The sequence below is a fragment of the Myotis daubentonii genome, chromosome 2, assembly GCF_963259705.1.
Source record: "Myotis daubentonii chromosome 2, mMyoDau2.1, whole genome shotgun sequence".
In the NCBI taxonomy this organism is placed as follows: domain Eukaryota; kingdom Metazoa; phylum Chordata; class Mammalia; order Chiroptera; family Vespertilionidae; genus Myotis; species Myotis daubentonii.
Window position 1 is genome coordinate 15,475,146 of NC_081841.1, and position 20,344 is coordinate 15,495,489.

Sequence of the window (20,344 nt, forward strand, 5' to 3'; positions counted from 1 at the left end):
CCTGCCCTCCATAGCTTGCTGCCCTGCCCCCTCCTGTAGCTCTCCGCAGCCTGCTTATACCTCTCTGGCCCACCTTCCTGCTGATCCATGATCTGGTCATGACGCGCTTGGTTGTTACACCTCAGGGCATAATGGCTAATTAGCATATTCCTCTCTTATTATTTAGGATACTTTTATTAATTTCAGAGAGGAAGGGAGAGGGGGAGAGAGAGAGAAACATCAATGGTGAGAGGGAATCATTGATTGGTTGCCTCCTGCACACCCCACGCAGGGGATTGAGCCTGCAACCTGGGCATGTGCCCTGATCAGGAATTGAACCATGACCTCCTGGTTCATAGGTTCACGCTCAACCACTGAGCCATGCTGGCTGGGTTGAAATTTCTTTAATGTGGTGTTTGCTCTATTGTTTCTTTGTAAGATACACTGTAGTTTTTATTGAGCTTAATCGTTGAAATATATCTTTTACTAAGCTCACTGGAGGAGCACATCTGCTGAGTGTTAGTCATTGTCATCACTGCCATCAGAGTAGCTGCACTGTTTCTTCTTTTTTTTTTTTGCCCTATTTCTTGAGCACCTACCATACGGCAGACACTGTGCTGGCAATATATTTCCTCTGCTCTTTACAACTAAAGGAACTGTTATTGCCACATTACAGAGGCCCCTTACCTGCTCCACCCCCACGCCAGGTACTAAGAATACAAAGGCACAGATGTCAAAGAGAGTGCTTTGGAGAGATTGTGAAGGGTTGTGTCTCAATTGGACTTTTTTCTTTAGGGAATGGGACTCCCCAAGAGAGGTTTTTTTTAGATGTTTGTCTTGATCAGACTTCATGATTTGGAAAGATAGCTAATAGTAGTGAAATGGTGGTACTGGTGAGGAAGTTGTTTGGAGTGAGGTAATGTTATCTGGAAACCCCTGGCAGGGAGACAACTAATAGCATTTCAGTTGTCCTGGAATAGACAGTCAAGGTATGAACACAGCCAAGGGAATAAAGAGAAAGCAGTAGACAGAATTGGGGGAGATTTTAGAGAGGAAATTATCAGAACTCTTGAGTGAGACAGTTAGCATGTGTATTGCTAATATTTATATTATTTTTATTTTGATAAGGAGAAGCTATTACTAAATAATGGGTCTTGTCTTCCAAAAATGGCTTCTCACCATTTTCATTTCCTTTAGATGATGGGAGAAAGACCTTGGATGGGTTCAAGTATTAACTCCCCAAATCCAGTCTGAGACCAAATTTACCTTCGAGGGCTCAATTAAATAAGAAAGAAGCGGGCTTAAGAGTTTTTGAGAGAGCTTGGATTTCTGTGTTGTACAAAGGAGATGAATCAGGTGGAGGGTGTTCTTTGCAGCTCCCTGACCTGGGCTGCTTCTTCCTCATCCTGCTTCTGCATTTACCTTTCGCCTCATGACGCTGTGCTCCTGAGTCCCCTGTCTCCTTTCCCCGGTTTCTTGATTGGCTTCTTCCTGTCCCCCTTTGTCGGGTAAAGCACTTTGTGCGCCGTACAGCAGTCTGTCTGGTGTGCTTACCTCTGCTGGCAGACCATGGGCCCTCTTCAGGGGCAGAGACTGTGTCTTATTTGTGTCTGAGCCCCCGTACCTCCCTAGCACATAGTAGGTGCTCAGTGGATGGGTGGCTGAGGGAAACGTGGTTCACCTCCAGCTATTATAGGGTTCTCTGGTTGCTGGGGCAACTCATCAGCTGTGTTACAGCCTGTGGCTTCTTAGTGCTTTAAATTATACAGCTTCTGAATGACACTGTAGACATTACTACTGACTGAGCTTGTTGTGGTCAATAGACATAGGAAGTACAGCAGGAAATGAGTGGAAGAGAACACCATTATGAACATGTGACTTGAGGTAGATTCATTTACTACCAGACAGTAGTAAATGAGAGTCTGGAACTCAGCAATAGTGCCCAAATGTGGTAGTTATTAGCATATCTTCCAAGCTTTATATTAAGCATTTATTAAGCTTCATAATAAATTATTCATTTATTTCCAAATTACAGATGAGGGAACTATGCTATACTGCCTGTCTCTATCCCCAGTATCCTGCCTCTGAGGCCAATGGATTGTACTCTCAGAATGTCTCTTCTGTTGCTAGTTTCTTTCCACTCTCACTGCCCCTCAATCCTTTTTCATGCCTTTGGTCATCTGCTCATGACATCATCCTTCAAATGATCACAATTTTCACACACACACACACACACACACACACACACACACACACACACACATGCCCTTTTATCCCCTTTTCCACTGGAGTATTACATCCAAACTCCATTACATGATTTTTCAGAACAGCTGAAGTCCGTGCCCACCTGCGTCCCCTGGCTGCTTTCAGTCCTGTGGGACTCAGTTTCCCTCCCGCATTCAAGGCTTCAACGAAATGTCCTCATCTCTGAGATGCTTTCCTCATTTCTCTAAGTTTTTCTACAAGACTTTGCTTTCGATAATACACATTTCTCTCCATCTTGTGTGATGGCTATTTGTCTGCATGTTGGTGACTTCCTGGGCTTATAAACACTTTAGAGCAGGAAATTCATCTTGTCCACCTCTCTGTAGCCACAGGAAGTATTTATTGAGCGACTGGATAAAAGAATATGAATGAATAAATAAAAATGAATGAAAGTGTGTGTTTTTGTTTAAGTGCTAAAAGTAATTTTCTTTCTTTTTATTTTTTTCTTCCTTCCAAGTTCACAGACTGCTCTTTTTTTTTTCTTTTTTAAATCCTCACTCGAGGATATTTTTCCATTAATTTTTAGAGAGAGTGGAAAAGAGAGGAAAGACAGAGAGAAACATTGATGTGAGAGAAACACATTGATTGGTTGCCTTCTGCATGTGCCCTGACCAGGGCCAGGAAGGATCCTGCAACCGAGGTACGTGCCCTTGACCGGAATCGAACCTGGCACCCTTTTGTCTGCAGGTCGACACTTTATCCACCGAGCCAAACCAGTTAGGGCTAGAAGTAATTTTCTTTAGAAGTCCTCATCTCTGCCTGGATAACTTTTACCAATTCAAATATAATGAAAAATCAGAACTCATGTTGGGAAAGTGTATTATGTTAATAACATTTTAGAACTGCCTCCAGACAGTGTTTTTTGGTTTCCCATGGTTTTTTTTGTTGTTGTTGGTGTTGTTTTTTTGTTTTTTTAAAATATATTTTATTGAGTTTTTACAGAGAGGAAGGGAGAGAGATAGAGAGCCAGAAACATCGATGAGAGAGAAACATTGATCAGCTGCCTCCTCCACATCTCCCACTGGGGATATGCCCGCAACCAAGGCACATGCCCCTGACTGGAATCAAACCTGGGACCCTTCAGTCCGCAGGCCGACGCTCTATCCACTGAGCAAAACAGGTTTCGACCCCATGGTTGTTTTTGCTAAACTGGTATATAAATAACTCTAAGTAATATAGTGAAGCCATGCACAAAACACATGATTGCTTTCTTCTCTCTCTGAACAGGAGAGCATACCGAGACAAATTGAAGTTTTGGACTCATTGTGTACTAGCAACATTGATTATGTTTACTATATTCTCGTTTTTTGCCGAACAGGTAAGTTTTATATCTTATGTGGGATCAAACAGTATTTCTTGGTATATTAGTGTCTGATTCTTTTAGAAAATGATATAAAGTCACAAGAAAATTTTAATTTCTCCTATTGGTTTATAGCTAATATGTCAAGTATATTTCCTTATATGCAAGCATCAAACATAATGGCCTTTTATTCATTTACTAGAGGCCTGGTGCACAAAAATTTGTGTGCTCGGGGAGGTGGGGTCCCTCAGCCCGGCCTATGCCCTCTTGCATTCTGGGACCCCTCGGAGGATGTCCACCTGCTGGCTTAGGCCCGCTCCCTGGGGGATCAGTCCCAAGCTGGCAGTCAGACATCCCTCTGGCAGCCCGGCAGCCCTCGGGGGATGTCCACTTACCAGCAGGGAGAAGACCTAAGCTGCAGTCGGACATCCTTAGTGCTGCTAAGGAGGCAAGAGAGGCTCCTGCTACCACCACTGTGCTGGCAGCCATCAGCCTGGCTTGTGGCTAAGCAGAGCTCCCCCTGTGGTAGCGCACAGACCACCAGGGGACAGCTCCTGCATTGAGGCATTGAGCATCTGCCCCCTGGTGGTCAGTGTGTGTCATAGTGACCAGTCATTCCCAGTCGTTATACTGTTAGGGTCAATTTGCACATTACCCTTCTATTATATAGGATAAAGGCCTGGTGCACAGGTGGGGGCCTGCTGGTTTGCCCTGAAGGGTGTCCCGGATCAGGGTGGGGGTCCTGCTGGGGTGCCTGGCCAGCCTGGGTGAGGGGCTGATGGGTGTTTGCAGCTGGTCACACCTCCTTCATGGTGGGGGTTCCCACTGGGGTGCCTGGCCAGCCTGGGTGAGGGTCTGAGGGCCGTTTTCAGGCTGGCAAAGCCCCCCCACCACCCAGTGACAGAAGCTCCCAGCCTCTCCTTTTTTTCTTTTTCTTTTTTCATTCTGGGATTTATTCACCTTCTGTAATTGAAACTTTGTTGCTTTGAGTGGAGCTCAGAGCTGGCCAGGGCAGGTGGGAGGGAAGCCTCCTGCTCGCTCCAGCTCCGTGGCCACAGTTGGCTGAAAGCAGGTATCTGGGGTTTATTTATCTTCTATAATTGAGACTTTGTTGCCTTCAGTGGAGCTCAGAGCCGGCCGCGGCAGGCGGGAAGCTTGGCTTCCTCCATCACTGGGGCAAGCAAGCCTCCTGCTTGCTCCAGCTCTGTGGCTGCTGACCGCCATCTTGGTTGGGTTAATTTGCATATAGTTGCTCTGATTGGCTGGTGGGCGTGGCTTAAGGCATAGCAAAGGTATGGTCAATTTGCATGTTTGTCTTTTATTAGTGTAGATCTTTTAGCTCCATTACCAGTATTCTTTTTATCTGGACCGCAGTGGATTAACTTGCCAACTTTAAGCTAAAACTGAAATGCTCTAAATATTTTTAACCAAAACCCAAGTAGAATTCTCATCTGGTATTGTTTTTGAAAATGGATCTCCAATTTTTTTCTTCTCATAACCTTTCTAAAAGTGACTGAAGTATCTTATCTTCATTTTTCCCAATTAAATTTCCTTTGAATTGCTAAGAGTTCTCCATGTAGGCACAGAACCTCCTTCAGGCGAGGGTCCAGGAGTAGAAGGGAGATTTCTGATGTAAAAAGAAAGGGACAAGGGAATCCTTATTTAGGCCACAGGTGTGAAATGCTCTGAAGAAAAAGGGCTGGAGAAGGAAGGGAATGGTGTCTGGACTGACCTGACTTGTGCAGGGTGAGTGAACCTGGTCTCAGCCTGCTTTCCAGGTGACTGTTGAGTGGAGTTCTTTTTAGCCGTCACTTATAGGAAACTTACACTGAGTTTACTTACACTGAGATGGAGGAGAAGGTCGCAGTCCTGAGAGCTTTAGGATAAACAGCGCCTGGGCTTCCTGCCACAGAGGGAAGGAAATTCAGGAAATGGAGAATTGGACAGGAGAATAGGGAATATAAATCTTGTTCTTCATTTTTGTTGCCATTCTTCCTGGCAGGTAACATCTTTTTTTAAAAATCTTAAAAAGACTGCACCTGCTTCTAGAACAGGAGTCCAGTGAGGAAACTGTGAGCCTGCTGTGCTGGCCAGCGGTCAGGTCAGAGAGGGACCGTGGGTGAAAGGGCTCAGGTCTTTTATCCGTGTCATTTTTACCAGCAGAGAAAAGGGAACCAGAGAGGAGGAGGGAAAAGGGATGAGAGAAATGGGTCTCTTCTCTTTACCTACTTGAATCAAATTCCTTAACCTGTACCGTGCTCACAAACAAACCAGCCAACCCTGCCTCTTCCTTTGCCCCAGAATCCCAGCTCATCATTCAAACCATGGACGTCTGTGCTTCTGTAAAGCTCTGCTTCCACCTCGACATGGGGGAGTAGACAGTAGACTTCCAAATTGAAACCATAAAAACACATTTATTTTTCTCATCAAGTGGTCAAGTTTCTATTTCGGATGTAACATGAATAAACTGTTTCGATGAGAAAGAAATATCCCAATTCTAAGCTAGTAAATTACAAATGAACTTTTTGCCTTGTAACCCATTCATAAATTAGGTATTGCCTGTATTTTCAAATGATTGTTGCTCTGTTTAAGTATAGGGAGAAATGGTGATAAGATTTTATAATGTAGGGTGTTCTTTTTTTTTAAGATTTATTGATTTTTGCCAGCACCGGTTTGGCTCAGTGGATAGAGTGTCAGCCTGCGGACTGAAAGGTCCCATGTTCGATTCTGGTCAAGGGCATGTACCTTGGTTGCGGGCACATCCCCAGTAGGACATGTGTAGGAGGCAGCTGATCGATGTTTCTCTCTCATCGATGTTTCTAATTCTCTATCCCTCTCCCTTCCTCTCTGTAAAAAATCAATAAAATATATTTTTTAAAAAAAGATTGATTGATTTTTAGAGAGAAAGGACTTGAGAGGGGGAGAGAGAGAAACCTCAATGTGAATGCAAAACATCTATCAGCTGCCTCCCACACGCTCCCCCCACCCTTGCACCAGGTATTGAGCCCCATAAGCCTGGGCATGGCCCTGACAAGGAATTGAACCGGTAATCTTTCGGTGCACAAGACAATGCCCAACCAACTGAGCCACACCAGCTAGGTTTTTAAAAAATGTTTTAAGAATTCTGTCTTGCATTGTAGTCATTTTCAAGCCTGGAGACAGTGTCTTAATGGCTAAACAGAGCCATTTTCCTTCAACAGAAAGACTTGCCAGACCTCTTGAAAATAAGTATGCTTGGTAATAGCTGTGTAAAAATCTGTAGCTATAGGTCTATAAAAAGTGAAGCTCAGACCAAAATAATTTTAATCCTTATGGATTTAAATATCTTATGGGCACACATCTAGGTATATTAACCCTACAAAGTGAAACAAAAGTAGGGGTTGGTTTTGTTTTGAGGGAGGAATAATGAGACTAATTTGTTGTCTGTCTTTTATGTTTAAGACTGTGGACATAGTTAAGGTCATATGACTCTCAGAAAATTTAAAGTTTGCCAATTTGGAAATTAAAGTTTATTTTCTGTCTTTCATCATTCAGTTAATTGCCCTTAAGCGGAAGATATTTCCCAGAAGGAGAATACAGAAAGAAGCAAGTCCCAGTCGAATCAGGGTATAGAAGATCTTCATTCGAAAGTCATCTACCTCGGCATTCACTGAGCATTTTAAAGCTTGGCAAAACAGAGATGTCTTCATGATGTGAAGCTTAGCCAGCCAGGCCTGAAGAAGGAAAAACATCCAGGACAATACTTGTTTTGTGGTGTGAGTATAGCCTCCTGACCAGGGATTGTGAACATCTGTGTGTTGAGCAGTTCCGAACTGGTTTTACTTTTAAAAGCATTTGCTCATGGACCTGTCATTCATTTAATGTAAAGGCTCACTGACAAGAGACAGCTGCCAAGTTCCCACGGCAACCACTATCAACTAACTTCAACATGAGAAGCCTAGGCCAGCTTGGGATTGCTGGGTGATTGGGAGAGACCCTAGTTTTTGCATTCCAAAGCCTTTGCTGTGGTTCTACAGTTTTGGTCTGTGTTTCTTTTTTCATTTATCATTTTTAAAATCAAGTTAGCTACTAAGTTAGCTAGTAATTCTTGCTTCTGAAAATAATGAATTGGGATATCTAAACATGTTTTTAATCAGTGTTATTTAAATAATGCAGCAATATCACCTCCTATTGGCAATATCTAAATTATTTTATTAATGTTTAAGACTATTAAGTGGTCTTAAATGACTTACAACTACTGACAAGCTCAAGGACTGACCTCTGGAATACTTTGTCCTTGTTTCCTCTGTCCCCTAAGAATACTGTGATTTCATGTGGAGGTCTAATTGTAAAGGGCTAGACTTAAGTAGCAGAGCTACTTTTCAGATGTAATTATGTTTTGGAAATGTACATATTTGAACAGAAGTGACTCATTTTAGAAATGAGTACTGCTGATGGTACTGGCCTTACAGTGTTGTCTTTTTTAATAGCCATCAGTATATTCCAGTTGATTTTATATAATGCAGGGATGAGCAAACTGTTTCTGTAAAAAACCACATAGTAAATATTTCAGGCCATATCTGTCTCTGTTGCAGTTTCTTTTTTGTTGTTTAGTTTAGTTAGTTTAAAACATTTTTTTAAACTGTAAAAATGTCATAACCATGTTTAGCTTACAGCTGTGCAAAACCAGACCACTGGCTGGATTTGGCCCAAAGACCATTGTTTGCTGACCATTGGGATAGAGAATTGGTATTTTATGTATGGGTAAGCCCTGGCATTCAGCCATATTTTATTTATATCATTATGCAGTGGATTTCTGGAGACCAGATTCCATGAGTCTTTTTGAACTCTGGCAGGTATTTTAGATCAGGATCTCAACAGTATTCTTTCAAAATGACACATATTTTGTAAAAAAGAAATTGTGATGTAAATATTTTGTTTGTGCTGTAAGTTATGTATTTCAAAAACTGAAGTCTCATAACAATTTATATTTTGTCTGATGCTTTGATTTTTAAATCTTTGAGGAGTGAGTGTATTGTATCGAGATTCGGTAGTCACTTGAATGCTTGGACAGTGTACCAGGGTATGTGAAAATAAGTAGAAAGTAATGTAAGGCCACAGTAGTATTATAACATACTGGAGAATGTCATTTTGTAGGGGGGAAATAAGTTCTAAATGGGATTTATCATATGGTAAAAATTTAGGGGCTATCTGGAGATCATTTTAATATTTTTTAATTGATTTTAGAAAGAGAGGAAGGGAGAGGGAGAGATAGAAATATTGATGAGAGAGAAACACCAACATTGATTGGCTGCCTCCTGCATGCCCCCTGTTGGGTACTGAGCCTGCAACCTGGGCATGTGCCCTGACTGGGAATTGAACCCGTGACTTCTTGGTGTGTAGGTCAATACTCAACTACTGCGCCACACCAGCCGTGCTGGAGATCATTTTAAAAATGAAAAATTTATTCTAGAAAGATAGAGAAATGATCCTTTGGGTATGGTGGAGATGTCTGTGGTTTGGTAGATATATTCACATCTAATTAAAAGTTTAATAGATAATGGGATTGGTCATAGATTATTCATAGAATTATTCATCTAATGATTATGTAGAATCCCTAAGGACAGAGGAACTTTGAAAGTTGATGAGTAATCAAGTGGTTTCAAAATTCTTAAAGCCTCAGAATCATTTTAGTTCAAATGACATTCTGTTGAAGGCCAGTATGTAATACAGAAGAAGGGAAGCTGCTCGTGTTGCTTGATCCCAAGGTGGTGCCTCCAAATTCCCAGGCCTCAGAGGCAGAGTTTCAAAATTGCCTGGACCAGGCCCTGCATCTTATCATGAGGCTTCTAGGGTCATGAAGATCATGTGACTTGCCCAAGGTCTGACAGCCAGTTAGAGGCAAAGGTGGGTTGGTGCCCAGGTTGTCTGTCTCTTTTTTTCCATCCCCTCCAGGCCATGTTGAGTCCTCATGACATAATGTCACAAGCAGGTAAAACACCCACTGTCTGCAGTCGGACTTCCAGGGTTTGAGTCCTGGACCCTGGGCATTGTTTGCTATGACTCAGTTTTCTCTTTTAAAACATGGGAGGCAACACTGGTGTCTAAAGGAAATGGCATATGTAATATACCCAGCACAGTGCCTGGTAAATGTCAGTGATGATGATGGAAGATGTGAAAATTTGTGTGAAGGATTGTTATCCAGGGCAGAGGTGAGGTTTTTAGTGTAGTCAGGATAAAATGATTACATTGCCCTTAGCTAAGTGAGACATTTTTTTATTAAAATATTTTTTAATAAATGTCTGACAAATCAAGGATCTAAAAGGAAAGTCTAATCAAAATTCAGATCAAAACATTTAAGAGTGAAACAGCATCAACCCCACAAAAATTCCTCTAGAGTATAAAAAAGAGAAGGAAAACACACTTATTCCTTGAGGTCAATACAACCCCACACCAAAACCTGGCTCAGTTACCACAAGAAAGGAATACCATAGGCCATCTACCCTATGAATCTCAAACGAAGCACTAGCAAGCCAAATTCAGATATTCCCCAAAGGAGCAATTCTTTATGATTAAGGTGAGTCCATTCCAGGAATGCAAGGTTGGCCCAGCACTTGGAAAGTCAGTGCAATTCACATGACCAGGAAAAGAGAAATTTCATGATCATCTCAACGGACCTTTCTTTAAAAAAAAAAATTATTATAAAACTTTTTTAAAATATATTTTTATCGATTTCAGAAAGGAAAGAAGAGGAAGAGAGAGAGAAACATCAATGATGAGAGAGAATCATTGATTGGTTGCCTCCTGCACACCCCACACTGGAGATCGATCCTGCAACCCAGGATATGTGCCCTGACCGGGAATTGAATTGAACCGTGACCTCCTGGTACACAGGTCGACATTCAACCACTGAGCGACACTGGCCGGGCAAAACTTAAAAGTAATCTAGCACAATGACTTCCCATCTGTTCAACACTTACTAAGATTTTGCCACATTTGTTTGCTCTATCTAGTCTTTTTATTTATTTATTTGTTGATACTTTTAAAAAACATATACTTTATTGATTTTTTACAGAGAGGAAGGGAGAGGGATAGAGAGTTAGAAACATCGATGAGAGAGAAACACGATCAGCTGCCTCCTGCACACTCCCTACTGGGTATGTGCCCACAACCAAGTACATGCCCTTGACTGGAATCGAACCTGGGACCCTTGAGTCCGCTCTATCCACTGAGCCAAACCGGTTAGGGCTGTTGATACATTTTAAAGTGAATATCAGACTTCCTGGAAACGGGAGTACAGGGCCTCAATTGCTGGGAGATGAAAGGGCTTTTGTCCAACAAATTTCGCCTTCCCATGTGCATTGCTCATAGCTACATCTTACTGAGCTCATTCTATGTGCTAAATGCTTCATGTTCATAATCTCATTTCATCTCATCACATCCCCATTTTACCATGGAGGCCTAGCTAGTTTAAGTGCCTTGCCCGAGGTCTAATTATTAAGTGGCAGCTCCAGCCTTTAACCTAAATCATTCCAAAATTCACACTCAGCCACTAAGATTCACTTGGATTTGCAAGGGACAAATCTAAGGTAGCCTGCTTAAGGAAAACAAACAAACAAACAAACAAAAACAAACAAGGACGAGTGAAGGAGATAGATACCCTGCCAGGACTGTCACTCAATATGGCCTATCCTTGCCTCTCGGTGCGTGCGTGCGTGCGTCAGCTTTTCTCCCCATAGGGGGGTTGTAGCAGCTCCTGGCTCACATCCCCCAAGAAGCAGGAAGCGTCCTCCCTGGTGCGCAGGAGTTACTCTGATTGGCTTAGTCTGGTTCTGTGGCCAGAGGGATGGAGACTTTTACCAAAAGAAGGCGGACAGGATGCTGGGCTGACCGGAAACACTATAGCTTCACAGAATAAAGAGTCGGTGCATGTGGAAGACTAAATTTCTGGATTACTCAAGTTGAAGGTAAGCTGCCATACTTGAAAGCAATTAGAAAAATCAAATCTGGTGATTAGAATACAGTGGACCTTATAAATTTTTCATTGTTGAAAGGATTCAAAGAAATGTTTGTAAAGCATCAGTACATTACCTGCCACATAATAAATACTCTGTAAGTGGTTCACAATTGGTTCCAAGTTATCTTTCTGATCTTACACTTTTCCTCCCCTGCCAGTCTCACCCACGGCCACACACTGTGCCAGCCACACTGCATTTTCTCAAACACACTGCTTTTATGCCTCTATATCCTTTCAGATGCTGTTACTATTGTTTGACCTCTCCTTTCCTTTTTATCTGTTAATCTTCTCATATCTCAAGGTCCATCACCAGTAGTTCATCTACTGAGAAGTTTTCTAAGAGACTGACTATATCACCTGGAGTTCTTTAAGACAGTGAATAAGGAAATAAGGGATGGAATGTTTAGGCTTTCAAAGGACCTTAGCAAGATTCTACACCACCGGTTACTAAAGAAGATGAAAAAAACTTTTTATCAGAAATCCAGGTAGAATAAATGGGCGATGATCTATACGAAGGATTAGTAATGATGTGGTCTTCTAAAAATTAGCACTGAGACTTGAACAAGGTAGTCTGAGAGGATTAAAGTCAATAAAACACGGAAGCCCTTATTTTCCACATCTTTTTTTTTTTATCCTCACCTGAGGATATATTTATTGATTTTAGAGAGAAAAGAAGGGAGGGGGGAGAAAAACATTGTTAAACCTGAAACCTAAGTATGTGCCCTAGCCGGGGATTGAACCCCCAACCTTATTGATGTATGGGGATAATACTCACCCAACTGAGCCACCTGGCTGAAGCTTTGCTTGCCACATCTTAGATAAAAGAGGTCAAATATATAATTAGAAACAAAATTTGCAGAACAAAAGTCAAAATATATTTTTTTTAATTGCTTGGGGGAAAATACATGCATGCACAGAAAAAAAAAGAATAAAGGGTAATACAGCAAATTTAAAATTGCGTATTATCTCTTGGTAATGAGATTATGATGGGAATTTCATTTTCTTCATAAAATTTATCTTCTAAATCTGATTCACAATGAATACTTACTACTTTTATAACTAGAATAACAATTTAAGAGTAAATATTAGGTGAAATTTTAATAACCCATATTAAATTTTTAGTGGAAAGTAGAATGTTTTTTGTTAGCCAACCTCAGGAAAGCTAAACTTTGACTCCATTTTAATAGACTCCATATGATGAAATAGTCGTTCTAATTCTTGTGTTTTTATTTAGATAGAGGAGGAATAAAATTTGAAACTTGAACATAGATGATTTCTCTGTTGGAACTAGAAAAGTAAAAAATCTTGATTATTCCTGAGGTAGATCATTCATACCTTTTGTTTCTTATTTTCTTTCTGTTTTTCACATTTTTAAGTTTCCTAACATTTGAGAAAATAAGGCGATGGTGTTAGTAAGTCACCAGAGGGAGATGTTGAGCTGTCCTTGTTCATGTAAAATGAAGGTAGCGGTTCCAAACTTTAGGAGGTATGAGAATAACCTGGAGAATTTATTTAAGTGCCGGTTCCCAGTCCCCACTTTCAGAGTTAATTAGGTAAGGCTTGAATGGGGCCTAGGAATCTGAATTTTAACATGACTTCCCCACTTTATTCTCTGCAAGTGATCTTGATACAAGCTGGTCTGTAAACCGCACTTTCAGAAACTCTGATATTTGAAGCTGTGTGCATATATTAAAACATTTAGAGAAAGGATACAAAATGAGAAATAAAAAGGAATAAAGCCAAGTCCTGGGGAACTGCAAGTCCTGCAAGAGGCCCCCGAGGGAGGAAGCTGAATGATAAGAGAATGAGAATGTGTAGCTAGAGAAGCCAAAGGAAGCCAGAATGGAGGAAAAAAAGAGCGGCCAACAGTTTTGACTCTTGCCAAGAGTCCAATGTGATGAGGACCAGGGAATGTTCACTTGATTTAGCAATAGGGAGGTCACCAGTCACTTTAGAGCAAGCATGTCAAACTCAAAGGCTAACGTGGGCCAAATAAACAAGGTTTAAGTTTATGTGGGCTGCAAAAAAGCAAAAGCTTCAATTTTCATAGAAACGTTGGTTTATTTCGATAGAGACATGCTGAATACAAAGGGCTGAAATAAATGAGTAATCGTTAATAGAACATTTTAATAAAATTAATACTTTTTCTCGTTAATAGAACATTTTAATAAAATTAATATTTTTTCTTGAACATTAACTTATCAGACACTGAATAATTGCACAAATTAATAAGCGTAACGCAAATAAACCTATTTTTCTTGTTCTCCGAAAGCAAAATATTTCCTGTTGCGCACACCAAATAAGTCAGTACAAGAGGAATGACATGGCAATCAGTTGCTAAAATATTCACTGCTAGTATTAGTGGAGAGAAATGGTGTGCCTACATGTAAGGCACATAAGGGAAATGAATGCAACATGATTGTAGCAATCAGTCATTAGCAAACATTGTAGTTCGTTATTAATAATTATGTATAACAGGATATTGTAAAAATTAAGTTATGAAATTTTTATTAAAATGTTTCTTACATGCCGTTATATTGGCTGGGCCGCAAAACTATTCGTTGTGGGCCACATGTGGCCTGTGGGTGTCAAGTTTGACATGCTTGCTTTAGAGGGAGCACTGTTTTGAAGTGGGAAGGGCCAAAGTTGGTTTAGAGTGGTTTAAAGAGTACATGGGAGAAGAGGAAATTGAGGCAACTAGCTTAGATAATTCTTTCTAGAAACTTTGACTGCTAAGAGAAAGACATAGGGGAACAGTAGCTCTTGGAAATAAGACTCGGGCACTGTTTTAAGTTGTGAGAGATTTGAGTATTTATAAATGTAATGGAGGCAGAAAAAGAGAGAAAAATAGTGGATAATGTAAGATTCTTGAAAGATAAGAAGCCATAGAACTCAGAACAAAGGAGGAAGGACATCTCTCCTAGTCTAAAGGAGGAAAGACTAGATGAACATGCAGGTAGGTTCTAGGTTTGATGGCAGAAGACTTGGCAGTTTTAGTCTGAACTACTTCCTCAGAAAAAATAGGAAGAGGGTCAAATATTAAGCATAAAGGGAGGCAGGTTTGAAGTTTGAGTAGAGTAACAAAGGCTTAAAATGGTAACTGGGGAGAGTGAATTGGTTAGAAGGATATGGGAGAATCTGGGATGATGTTGAAAGGCCCAGATGAGGCTATAATTCATAAACTTAAAGTGCTACATGTTTGCTTCATTTGGGTAATTTTCTCCAGAGTCACTAGGGAGGGCACAGAGAAAGACAGTTGAATGTTTGCAGAAATAACGTTTTGCCAAATGCAATGAAAGTGCAGGTTTCTATTTACAAGAAACTGACTGAAAGGGTGGAATTTGAATCTAAGACAGGGTTGGGGACTCACTGAGAAGGACAAGTAAAAAGGTCATGGATTGGAAGTTGATGAGACTGGCAAATGGTTCGAGTGGGGACAGATGAGACTAAGTGATCGGGAAAGGTGGGAGGTCCTGGTTTGAGGACAGGATGCCTAAAAGAGGCATTTTGAAGGTTGACCAGCTTCAGATGTGGCCATAGAAGTTGGGGGACTTTGAATGGAGTGTAGAGGCAGGTTGTTTCAGATGAGGACATCAAGGAACTGAGGGCAGGAGTTGGGGTGAGAAGATTGTGCCAGATGCCAAAGTGTTCAGTAAATAGACAGGAGGCCAAGAGGTAGATATCAAGACTGCTTGGGACATCTACCTCAAAGATTAATTTTCCAAATTATACTTTTATTCTTTCTAACTGTGATGGCAAAAGTATCTCCTAGTTATGTATAATCTTGTACTTTTCAAACTTTCTAAGGAGGCTCCTTTGTGTTGGTGAGCGGAATTATAGGGGGGATGCAACAGAAGCATGAGAAAGTTATGTTGTTTACAGAAGAAAGGGAGAGAGTGACCCAAAAGGGAAGATCCAGCGCAGTAGGAAGAAGACAAAAATAGAGAAGAGGTGTTAATGGGGAGGCCAGCAAGTAAGAGAGAGTGTGAGAGAACTGGCAGCTGCTATTAAGCTCTCCTATGGGAACCTGGAGGGAAAGAGCCCCCTGGTTAAACGGATGTTTGGAAATTGAGAACAAAAGTTTGATGTGCAAAATGTTCCCTGAGTGTATTTTTAATAAAATCAATATCATTTGCCAGTTACAGGCAAAATTAGATGGGACAACATATGAGAGACTGGCCTCAAGACTGTGAGAGCAGTGCTTTCCACAGGGTCCTACAACAGTCTCTACAAGCAGTTTTCCTTTTGATTATGCCGGGAGCCGGTCTATCCTTGCTGTTTCAAGGGACCTGGCATATATGGCATACTGTTCTTAATATGTTTGCTCACCTTCTTGGCGCTGTGTTTTAACCAAGGTCACCTCTCCGAGAAAGGTTGAATCCCCAGGTAGGGATTTTCCCCTGAAGTTAGGGAGGGAATAAAACCTCTTAACTAAGTGCCAGGCGGGTAATTAATCATTTTAACTACGAACAATCATGCTTAAGCTACATAATCTTTACTCCCTGGAATGGAGATAAGAAACGCCCTAACCTTTGGAATAGAGATTGATAGGATTGGAATCAACTGGTATAAATACAGATGCAACAAGACAGCAAGAGACAGAACTCAGAACACAGAACCTACACTCAGAACCTAGGCACAGAACCTACACAGAACGTTCTCTAGAGACCTAAGAACTTCGCTGGAGAGAACATGGCAAAAGATCCTGGACAGAAACTGGCCTCAGAACCTAGAGACAGAACCTAGCGAGAGAACATGGCAAAAGATCCTGGACTGAACCTGACTACAGAAATTGGCAAGAGAACCTGACTAGAACCTGGTGACTGAACCTGGCTGGAGAACCTGGACAGAACCTGGCTGGAGAACCTAGCGAGGGAACATGGCTACAGAACCTGGCTGGATATCCTAACCAGAACCTCTCTGGAGATCCAGACCAGAACTTGGCTGGAGATCCTGGCTGGAGATCCTGGCTAGGCTGCTGATCAACTGAACACTGTCTCCGTGTCATTCCTTCTTCGCCGATTCCGTCCACACCTTTGGGAACCCCTGGACCTGCTGGGGTTGGACCCCGGCATGATTAAATAGCCATTCATTTCTTAGATCTTTTTTGATGCTTCCTTAAAGACTCAGAATGCCTGTGACAGTTTATATATTCTAAGTAAGTCTCATATATGAAAGAACTTACATTTTCCATTAAAAAAATCCACATTTGTTCATAACATTAATTCTTATTTTTATTCATGTTTTTGTTATTAAATGTGTCTGGCACTGGTAGGCAATCATATGTTTGATATTCAGGAAATAGTATACCAGTGACTCAACAGAAAAATTATTAGAATAAAAGTGTTTAGCAAGTTGTTGGGTATAAGAATGAGATCAATATTACAAATCAATTGGATTTCTATATACCAGCAACAATTAGAATAAAATAGCAATAAAATGTTATTTGGTACAAGACTCAGTTCTCTCCAAATTGATTTATAGATTCAAGGCAATTCCAATCAAAATCCAGTATATCTTTTTCATGGAATTTGGAAAACTGAATCTAAATTTACTTGATGCCCTGGCTGGCGTGACTCAGTTGGTGGACATCGTCCAGTGCACTGAAGGGTTGCCAGTTCACTTCCCAGTCAGGGTACATGCCTGGGTTTCGGGTTCAATCCTGATGGGGGATGTGCAGGAGGCAGCAGATCAACAAAAAAAACTCCTAAGTAAATAAATAAATACATTTTATTTGAAAAGCAGAAGGTCAAGAGTGCACAGGATACTCCTGAATAAAAAAAAAACACAAGGTGTGAGACTTGCCCTGTTAGTTACCAAAGTGTTAATAAAGCTGGAATAATTAAAACTGGTTTTATCATAGGGGTAGGCAAACTGGCCAGTGGAAAAGGCTACAGAAGCAGACTCAAAAACATACAAAAACTTGAGGTATGACATATATCATAGGGAAAGCATGCACTATTCAATAAATTGGTTTCCATATAAGAAAAAAAATTGAATCCTTCCTCTTACCATGCACAAAAATCAATTCTAGATGAACAGACTTAAAAATGAAAAAACTTTAAAACCTTTTTGTTTTTATGAGTTCAGAATAAAGATACATATCTTTTAAAAGATACAGAGGTCATGAAGGTTAATATCCAGCATATATAAAGACCTATAAATCAATGAGACACATGGTACCCAATTGAATAATGAGCAAAAGCCAAAATAGATATTTTAGTGAAAAGGAAATGCAAATCTACACTAATAAAAGAGAAAAATGGTAATTGGCGTACGACGATACCCTTTTCATTGGCTAATCAGGGCTATATGCAAATTAACTGCCAACTAAGATTGGCAGTTAACTGCCAACAAGATGGCGGTTAATTTGCATATGTAGGCACAATGCAGGGAGGCGAAAGGGAAAGCAGGAAGAAGCCCCCTGCCACTGACAGTGATCAGAAACCCAGGGGGGAGCTAAGAGCTGGGGGGCAGGGCAAAGGCGGCCCTGGGGCCACCTTTGCCCTGCCCCCCAGCCATGATCGGAGAATCAGGTGCCTTTTCCGCCCTGGCCAGTGATAGCAGGAAGTAGGGGTGGAGCCAGCGATGGGAGCTGGGCATGGTCGAAGCTGGCAGTCCCAGGAGCTAGGGGTCCCTTGCCTGGGCCTAAAGCAGAGCCCACGATCGCGGGGCCGCTGCAGCTGCGGGTCCCCGCTGCCCGAGCCGGACGCCTCAGCCAGAGACGTCCTGCAGGGGCAGGGGCGGAGCCCGCGCGATCGTGGCGCCTCCGCTGCCACTGCAGGTCCCCGCTGCCCGGGCGGGACGCCTAGGCCAGAGGCGTCAGGCCTGGGCAAGGGGCCGATCCTGCGACTGAAGGGTGATGGGGGTCAACGCCTGAGGGCTCCCAGTATGTGAGAGGGGGCAGGCTGGGCTGAGGGACATTCCCCCCACCCACCCAGTGCACAAATTTCGTGCACTGGGCCCCTAGTATCTAATAAGCATAACAAGATCGTAAACCTATGAGTGATTAAGATAAATATAAAAGAAGGCCCTAAAGATATTCAAGCGGCAAAATTAAGGAATCTCTGACTATACCAGGTGATGAGGATATTGAACAATGGGCACTCCCTGTGTTGGTGGGAGTATAAATTGGAAACCAATTTGGCATTCCTGAATATCATCTAACCTATGACCTAGCAACTTCACACCTAGACACTAAAACCTTTAGCATTGTGCTGGCTGGTGTGGTACAGTGGTTAGACATCGGGCCTGCACACTGAAGGCTCTCGGGTTCGATTCCCGGTCAAGAGCACGTGCCTGGTGCTGGGTGACAGCGCGAAGCAGCCCTCCTGGTTGCACACGGAGAACCTCAAGAGCCCGAAGACAGTTCACCTCCAGGCGTGGCCGGTGGAAGATCTTCGGCCCCGGCGGAGAGCACATTCCGCACGTCGAGTGTGTGTCGCAGACCCTGCTTCGTATGCATCAGCGGGACCCTGAAGGCGAGGCTGAGATCTTGATATCCGGGCGACCTTCTTACCAAAAGGACATCCACGGTGATCATGAACTTGGCTCACCATCACCGCCAACTCCGGGCACAAGGCTCGTGGAAGAACGCTGCCCAGCAGGCCGAGCCCCGGAATTCTCCGCTGAGTCCGGGAGGCCGCGGCCCAGGCCTCCCCCGGCAAAGGCCGGGAGGCCGCGACCCAGAGCTCCCCCAAGGCTACCCAGAGCCCGGTTCCCAGGTTATGACGGCATTTCGGGCCCGGAGCGCGCGCCAGGCCGGGTTCCAGTGAAAGCCCCATCGGGAGCCCTGTTCTGGTCCTGCTTCTGCCGCAGACGCTGGGGAAAAGGGTGGTGCGGGTTGTTCTTGGTTTCCCCTCCCCACCCCCATGTTAAATGTTTGCAAACACACATCTAAAAAGTTGTCACAAAAGAATCAGATTTCCTTAATAAAGAATTGAATTAAAAAAAAAAAGCATGTGCCTGGGTTACAGGTTCGATCCCCAACCACAGTCAGGACACTCGCAGGAGGCAGCCAGTCCATGTGTCCCTCTCACTCCGATGCTTCTCTTTCTCTCTATGCCCCTCCCTCCTTGCCATGCTCTCTCGGGTGAGGATTCACCGAAAAAGAAAAGCAAAAAGCAAACAACCTTAGCACACATGCCTGAGATGAGAACATTCACAGTAGCATGGCGTATGCGGTTGGGCCTCTTGAAAGAACCCACCTGCCCATGGCCAAGCACGTCAGTGCCTGCATTTGGGACAGAGCCACAACGGAACGTTATGCAGCCGCGGCTATGAAAGAACCATGGCTACGCGTAATCATACGGCACAATTTCCTGTGCTGCCTTAACGAGACGCAACACGGTTGTTTAAGGACACATATCTGTGGTAACAAAACTTGGGAAACGGGAGGGAGGGAGGGAGGGGCAAATATTTACACAAAATCCAGGATAATGGAAACTACCTCTGAGTGAAAAATGGGGGAATGTGTCGGCAAGGATTTCCTGGGGGAGATTTCCTTGGGTTCTGGTAAAATTTTACTTCACAAATTAGATAGTGTGCTCATCATCTTTCATAACTTATATATGCTTCTGCAACTTTCAAATAAAATAAAATTTTAACATTTAAATTAAAAGCAACAGGCCTCAAGCATATATTCGCCACAGGCCCCAGCGCGCAAGGTGCTCTGGGTCAGCAGCAGTCTCGTGATCCGGCACGCAGGGGGGCGGAGCCCAGCGGCCCATGGCACGCATGCGTGCACTGCGGCCAGCCAATCAGCGACGCTCCTGGGCGAGGTGCTGCGAGGCCAGCTTTTTCTC

At 42.7% G+C, this 20,344-nt stretch overlaps 1 protein-coding gene across 3 annotated transcripts in view; it reads left to right on the plus strand.

Annotated features, from left to right (window-relative positions):
- Nucleotides 1–11,135, plus strand: part of GNPTAB (N-acetylglucosamine-1-phosphate transferase subunits alpha and beta) — a 59,996-nt gene extending 48,861 nt beyond the window's left edge. For all 3 annotated transcript variants that reach the window (XM_059681845.1, XM_059681846.1, XM_059681847.1), the window contains 2 exons: nt 3,472–3,562; nt 7,079–11,135. In XM_059681845.1, coding sequence (XP_059537828.1) covers nt 3,472–3,562; nt 7,079–7,156 — 169 coding nt within the window. In that variant the 3' untranslated portion in view covers nt 7,157–11,135. The remainder of the gene's footprint in view (nt 1–3,471; nt 3,563–7,078) is intronic.
- Nucleotides 11,136–20,344: the final 9,209 nt, after the last annotated feature.